Below are 7,994 nucleotides of genomic sequence, written 5' to 3'. Positions count from 1 at the left end.
CATAACATGCACAATCGTAGCCAAAAATCAGACATTTAACAGTATCGACACATGATTTGAATTGTACTGACCAAACAGAATTGTACTCGAGGAGTCAGTTAATCAGTTCAAATTTGAGATTCAGTTAATTGCACAACACATACATACATACGCATTATCAGAACAGGAGAGGGACCTAATCAAACACGTAGGTTCAAACAAAGTGGACAGGACACAGTTGATAAAACTCAAAACACAAATTTCACAAAACATGAACAGCCTTTAAAACAATCACATGGACTAAAACAAATAAAGAAAAGAAAGCAAAACTCACCTTAAACCCCGAAAAATCAAAAGACCCTAGCTTGGACTCGAACAGACCTTTCTTAAGGCTGAACGGACTTTAATCGAAGTGTTTCTTAGATGAGAAACACTTCGATTAAGGTCCATTAGACCTTAATCTCTTCGGCTTGGACAAGATACGGACCAGTGACGAGGAACCTTAAGGTTCCAAGAATTAGATCCGAAATTCGTGCTTCCCTGGTCAGATTCGGACCAAACCAAGCATGGTTTGGTCACGAGGGGGGCTGGGGAGTGTCTGGTGTGAAACTGGGGTTAAACGGTGTAAGTCAAGTTCCAACTCGAATCTTCAAACGAAGATTCGAGAAGGTGGGAAGGGATTCGAGTTAAGTGGTTAACAGATCCATGTTTAGGATGGCAAGGGGGTTCTATGGTGTTAAGGGTGGGGTCACCGGCGTCCATGCCGCCGGCTTTCATGGTGAAGGATACAGGGGCGGCTAGGGTTTTGGAGGGGAAGGGGATGAGGACGAAGGTGACCTAAGGCTGGCGTTCGGATAGGGGGGGCAGGGTAAGGTTATGGGTTTATATAGTTAGTGAGGGGTTGATTCCTAACCGTTGGATGGGGTGCGATGAAGGGTCAGGATCTCTTGGCTGATGGGGGACGGTGTCGTTTTAGACTAAAAGGTGTTGGGTCGGTGAGACGGGTCGGGTCTATTAGTGGGTACGGGGTGTGGGATCTTGGCTGTTGGATCAGTTTGGTTTGAATGATTGAGATGGATAGGCATTGAAACGACGTAGTTTTGGTGTTAAACTACGTCGTTTTGCGGCCTGGGGGGTGGGCTGTGTGGACTGGTGGATTGGGCCGTTCATTTGGGCTTCAGATTTTATAATGTTTGTAGCCCAAATTCGTTTTAAAACAAATTTTTCCCTCTTTTTCTTTATTTCTAATTTCCTAAATACACAACCTAATTAAATAAAACTAGATACCATTAATTAACACTTAACATATTTATTTAACACGTATAAAATGTTAAAAGTAGGTAAACTTAAACAAAGCAACAAATCAGGACAAAAGAAATGCGTATTTTTGTGATTTCCTATTTAACAATCAGATTACGGTTCACATTACGCACGACACATACATTTTGTATTTTGTTTTAATAAAAATGGGCAAAAATCATAAATAATTAACAAAGTGCCATGTAAAAATCCAATTTGTACAGCAGGACCATTTGTTATTATTTTTTTAATTCTTTTGGAGCGATTGTCATGTAAAACAAAAATCACGTGCTCACATCTAGATAAAAGGTACATGACCCAGCCTATTATGCCATAAGTGATCCACAAGATTTTCATTAGAAGTACATGCACTGCACACTGAGCTTATCTCATTAGAAGAGTTATTCTTGGAATTGAAAACAACTTGTATACCTTTATTATCTCAAACATGGGAAGAAATGGATGCACTAGGTGCAGAATCACAAGTGTGGTGTAAGTAGTGTATATTATTGATATTGTGACTACCTGAGATGGGTGCACTAGGTGCAGAACTGTAGGTGGGTGATGTTGTGGAAATTTTAGTGACAGCAGAAGAATTGTTCTTTCCAGAACTTGAACAATGAAAGTAGAGACCGCCCTTAGCTTTACCAATCTTCAGAGGCTTACTTATTGAAAGGCCCTATAGAAGAATGCATGAGAATTTAGTGAATATGATGATGCAATCAAGTTGGACTATCAATAAATGTACAAAAATCACATTAAATCTGAAACTGGGCACATATAGGACTCTTTTTAGAGTGAATTGAGGAATGAGAATGACATCTCCAATTATTGTCAACTTTACTTTATATCCATTTGGTAAAGAGACATAAAAGGGGTAAACTAGAGTCTTAATGTTGCTTAGTGAGGCTTTGCTATAGGTCATATGGTTAGTGGCTCCTGAGTCAAGAATCCAGGAATCAACATTCTCTTTGAAACTTTCATAAGACTGTTTATTGGGCTCAACAGAGGTGGTACAAGCAGTCATACCTGCAAAGTTAACGGCTCCACCAGACATGTTGATATTTCCTGAGTTGTATGCATTGTTTCTATTTTTAAAACTCTCCAATATGCTCAGCAGTTGGCCATACTGTTCCTTGCTTAATTGTTGCATGGCTCGACCTTACTCCTGAAAGTTTCCTCCTTCATCTGCCACATTCATCTCATCACTTTATTGTATCAAATACATTTACTGTTATCTTCTTTCCCTTGTTACCATTGTTGTACTTCAAATTCTGAGGGTATATATGAAGTTTATAACACTTATCCTTGGTGTGCCCTAGCCTCTTGCAGAAGTCATAAAATGGTTTAGGTTTGTTTCCTATATAGCCTCTTCCATAGCTATTGTTCCCAGAAGTATTCATGTGTTGGTTGTAGTTTGTTCTAAAATTATTGTTCCCTAGACCATTAACATTCAGTGATGTAGATTCAATCATGAGTTGTTGATTGTGTGGTTTAACTTTCCTTTGCTTCTCTTCTTGTATGAGAATAGAAAAGGCTTGTGCAATGCTCGGAAGAGGATTCATCATCAATGTGCTCCCTCTTACAGCAGTATATACCTCATTCAGCCCCATCAAAAATGGTATCAGTCTTCTATCTTGCTCAGCCTTATGCACATTGGCTTTAGCTCCGCAAGTGCAGTGACAGTTGTATTGTGCGTGTGCATTTAGTGCATTCAGCTCTTCCCATAGCTTCTTTATTTTTGTATAATAGCCCGTTATGTCAAGAGTTCCTTGACTTAGGTCATTAATTTCCTTTTGAAGTTGATAAAGTTTCGCACAGTTGGTTTGATCATACCTATCTTCTAACTCCTGCCATAATTCCTTTGCATTATTCACATTTTGTAAACTATCTGTTAGGTCCTTCGAAAGAGAATTTAACATCCATGAAGTCACCATATCATCACATCATTTTCATTGATCAAAGGTCGCATGTCCAATCACTGGTTTTGACATTTCCCTGTTATGAAGTCAACCTTATTTTTCACTGAGAGAGCTCTAAGTACACCTCTCCTCCAAGATCTGTATCATGTGCCATCAAAAGCTACAGGTACCAATACTGATCTGGCACTCTCCGATGGATGTATGTACAAGGGACTCGAGGTATCTAAAGTATCCTTGTCTACAACACTTTTCTTATCTCCAGCCATCGCTCAAATCGTAAATCACAATTGATTGAATCGTGAATTGAAGACAAAATGAAACCAACAGAGGCAACACAGAAAAACCACACAATTTTGAGAAAATCACAGACTGAAATTGCTATAAGTCGTCGCTATCACACGAAGTCACAATGAATTACAGCTTCGAGCAAAACTTCAAAATTGATTAACGATTTCGAAGAAAACCTAAATCTTCAATTTGAAATTGAAGAGAGAACGAAGTAAGGAACCATGAATTACCTCAATAGATGAAGCCTACGCTCTGATACCATGTCAAAACTGAGAATTAGCGGAAAGAGATTTGAGTTGAAGCTCAACTGCCATGGCTGAAAGCCATAGATCTCAGAGACGGTGAGAAAGCTTCGAGAGAATTTAGATTGAGAGAATCATTTTTCATTAATTGGAAAGAAAGAAGTAGTGCGCCTATATACAAGACACTGTACATGTACAGCTGCCATCTCTACTAACCGCCTAAACTACCACTAACTAATAAGCTGACACTAACTAACAACCTAACTAACTAATTGCAATAATAGTCATAGCCCGTCCTAATAAATGTGGCTACTAGTTAAATAAATACAATACAACTCTAATCATAACAACCCTAATATGAATACTAGATATCGAGAAACCAAAAAAGAAAACAAATTGTCGAGCTAGTATATATGTCGATATATACCAGATGATAATAGTAAAAGGACAAAAAAAAGTAAAAGTTTCGCTATTTTGGCTTCCCTAGTGGGGAACTAAAATGGCAATATAATGGAAATCTTTATAAATATGATCCAAACCAAACAGACAAAAAGACATTAGAAGACAAATAGCCGAGTCACTACCAAATTACCAACTCATATTTTAGTAAAATATTATGCCGTAACATTATTTTAATTACTTCCTTTAATTTTTCCTGCACTTTTAGATTTGATTCGACCGACTCTTCCAACTAGATTAACTTTTTAATAAAAAATCTGGTCGATGAACACTTAAAAAGCAGTCCTTTAAAGTCCAAAAAGGCAGAAAAGCAGTGCTCCCATAAGAGAAGAAATGAATCCAACATTTGTGTTTAGTAAAGTTGTCATTATATCCTTCAATAATGTTTAAAAATCTAGAGGTTTCCCAAGGGTGTCACTAGCTAGATTGATTGTCACGTGCCTTGATTTCTCCATCACGTGACTTTGTAACAAAGTTTTTATTTTATCAACATTCGTTATTCGCAGTTTACTTGTTCGACTAATTGGATGATTGCCATTAATTTGGTTAGATTAAGCTCGTATTTGATAAGCCTAATATATATATGTTCCCTATCAAAAAGTTCTTAAAATTCGAACTGACCCCTAATTAACGATAAATTTTAATTATTTTATTACTTCTGCAAGACGGAAGGCGGCGGGGAAAGGAAAGAAACGACATTGGGTGAGATCTATCAGCAGCAAATTCTTCGTAAGACACCTATCACAAAATACTTGACTTGATGGTCAAAAAACAAAGTTGATCACATTGAGAAATATCAATAGAATAGAGAGAAATTTAGTAGGCGTTTGGACATAAAAATTGTAATTTTTTTGGAAAAAAGTAGTATTGGAGTTAAGTTGAAAAATGGTATTAGGAATTTGAAATTATGTTTGGACATGCATTTTACTTGAAAAAATGTTACAGTTTTGTGAGTGGGGGAAAAATATTCTAAAAATTTTTAAAAACTAGTCAAAACCACTTTTTGATTTTTGAAAAACTCGTTTTCGATTTTTTTCAAAATTTCATAGACAACTACATTTTTTTAAAAAAAAAAATGGAAAAAATGAAAACTTTTTTTATGAGCAAACGTGGCCTTAATATTCTTTCCAAGATTTTCAAATTTTACATGAGAAAGAAGTACTTTCAAGGACGAGATATACAGCATTCGAGCTAACGAAATTAAAGCAGATCATCGACTGTTGATGAAGACGTGGAGCTCATTAAGAAAGCAATCAAATAAAGATCTTAAAATTAACAAATTATATACAATTCAAAGAGTTGGAGTAGTGTCAATAGGAAAAGTTAAATAATAAGTAGGTCAAACAAAACGGAATATAAATTTCATATGGACAGAGAATACCCATCAAACATTCTTTTAATAAATTTTAAGAAGAATTTAATTTTGTAATCACTTTTACATTATCACATTATCCTACTAAAGAAGATTACTTGCCTTATTTCACAGTCACTTTTATATATAAAGTGCGGCCCGGTGCACTAAGCTCTCGCTATCCGCGGGATCCGGGGAAGGACCGGACTACAAGAGTCTATCGTACACAACCTTACCCTATATTTCTGCAAGAGACTGTTACTACTATTTCTAAGAGCAGCTAAAAATAAAGTCAAACATCTCTATAAGAGCCTAGTTTGTTCTAATACTTTTTGGTTACTACAGTGAAGTGTTGTTATAGAAAACATACATTATAACATAACATGAAAAATAGTTCCAAATAAAATTTGACCATTGCAGTGAAGTGCTCTTACAGAGTTGTTATAAAGAGGTCACACTATATATATTCCTCTAAAAATTTTACACTTACACAATATATAAAAGTAACTTTCTAAAGAAATTTAAGGTCATCAATTTTTTTATAATGGACCAAATTACTATTATTTCTTTTTCTGCTTTTGTGTTAAGCTTATCAATTTTAAATTTTTAATTTATTATAAATGATTAGCTACAAAGGAATTTTTTTTAGTGAACGAGTCACAAGCTTGCTCCTTTTTTTTTCTATTTGTAAATTTTTTGTAAAAAAAAAAAAAAGAATTTAATTAGATTTTCTTTCCTATTTACTATGGCAACGAAGAATCAAATTATCACTATATTTATTCCTTTTTCTACTTCTTCTTCCAAGTGCAGGATAACCCCCAAGAGGTTGTGAGTTTTTCTGTACCAAATGGGGCTCTCCCTTCGCCATCCCCATGGGAATGGTCTACAGGGTTTATAACTACTCATCTTACTACAGGACGATTACCTAGCCAACGCTTAGATCCGGCTCTACCTAAACTTTTCTAGTTCACCCCAACATTCCCAACTTGTCTGATTGTTGCTAAGATGTTTTTGGATATCAAACGAAACCTCCCCAGAAGTTAATTTTAATGTGGCCGATTTCCCCTCTTTTGCAATCAGTTTCGCTACAGCACCCTCTGCTCTAGCTAATTGTCCACCCTACCCAAGTGTAATTTATATGTGATGTATGGTCGTGCCTAAAGTCATATCGGTTGAAGTAGATTCTTCTTTTGATCAATCAAACCCTCTTCCAAAATTGTATAAGTTTCTTCCAAAGCATACGACTTTCTAGATGTAGATGATCATAATAAAAATTTCTTTTTCTCGAGAAGGAAGGCAGGAAACAAAGAGCACAAGATAAATGGGCGTAGAGGAAGATGGATCTGGCTCCGAAAGCTTGAAGTAATCACTAAAGTGCGAGTGCTATTGGGGTATTTATAGAAGTCGTATGGGCAGCAGAACAACCAATAGCGGTTTGCAGGTTCTTCGATAGTCGTGCTGACAACGACCCTTGTGTGGTCGTTGAATTACGGCATTTAATGCCCTGACTGGCTGACGTCATGGCGAGTGCAAATATTCAAAACTGTTTCCTATCATCTTATTCTAGGAAACGCGGGGACTATCTGTATAAGGTAAAATCCGAGGAACCGATTTTTTGATCATTTCAGGGCTCGAAAGATGCGACTCTTAAAGCCCGAGGAAGGGCCCGAAGTGCGATCTTGTAGAGTCTCTAAAATGCTTGGCTCAGAGACAATATGGGTCGACAACGGCCGTAGAAAAGTGGGGAGTTTCCTAGGCACTTGATGGGAGTTGACATGTTGACATGCGCCCGTACCAAGGTATTAAATAGTTGTATCAATCTCATATCTTTATAATAAATGCACTTGAACCATACTAGGATTTCCCTCATATATAAAGGGGATCCTTGTCATTTTGTAAGGTTTTATTGCTCAACACTAAATACACAAGAATAATCTCTCTGCTCTCCAACATATTCTCTTGATCTGGTTACTTCCATTTATTGCTTACATTCAATGTGTTCTATTTATTGTTTATCATTTATTACTTATCATTGATCATAAAGAGTCATCATTGTATATCTCATAATTGGTAGTCCTCCGTCGATCGCTCTAAGCCGACCGCCCAACTCGACTCTGAGGCCTCATATACGATAGCTCGAGGCCCTGATCTCCAGCCATTTGGTTCGATTGTCATATCGTCTCTAAGCTATAATCTTGCTTTCTAATCTTTTACTTATCATCCATTGCCTAACAACTAGCATAAAAATAGATCACGTATTTTAGAACCACAAAATCAAATAAAATTGTTGTTACCATTTTCACGGTAAACAGTTTGGCACCCACCATGGGGCTAAAAATAATAGCGATTATTTTCTTGCTGGTTTAACTACATAACGCAAGTTACCTTTCACACTTTTTCTTATCCAAGATCTTTGATTTCAGGCCAAAATGCCTAACTCAATAAACGCACGTG

At 36.6% G+C, this 7,994-nt stretch overlaps 1 protein-coding gene across 1 annotated transcript; it reads right to left on the bottom strand.

Moving 5' to 3' along the window:
• Positions 1 to 2,483: 2,483 nt before the first annotated feature.
• On the bottom strand, positions 2,484 to 3,215 carry LOC138870329 (uncharacterized). The gene has a single exon (XM_070148126.1). The coding sequence runs from the start codon at positions 3,213 to 3,215 to the stop codon at positions 2,484 to 2,486; it is 732 nt and encodes a 243-aa protein (XP_070004227.1).
• Positions 3,216 to 7,994: the final 4,779 nt, after the last annotated feature.

This window comes from Nicotiana sylvestris, chromosome 6 (assembly GCF_000393655.2).
Source record: "Nicotiana sylvestris chromosome 6, ASM39365v2, whole genome shotgun sequence".
In the NCBI taxonomy this organism is placed as follows: domain Eukaryota; kingdom Viridiplantae; phylum Streptophyta; class Magnoliopsida; order Solanales; family Solanaceae; genus Nicotiana; species Nicotiana sylvestris.
The sequence above is the reverse complement of the archived record's forward strand: the minus strand, read 5'-3'. Positions and strand labels throughout refer to the sequence as shown.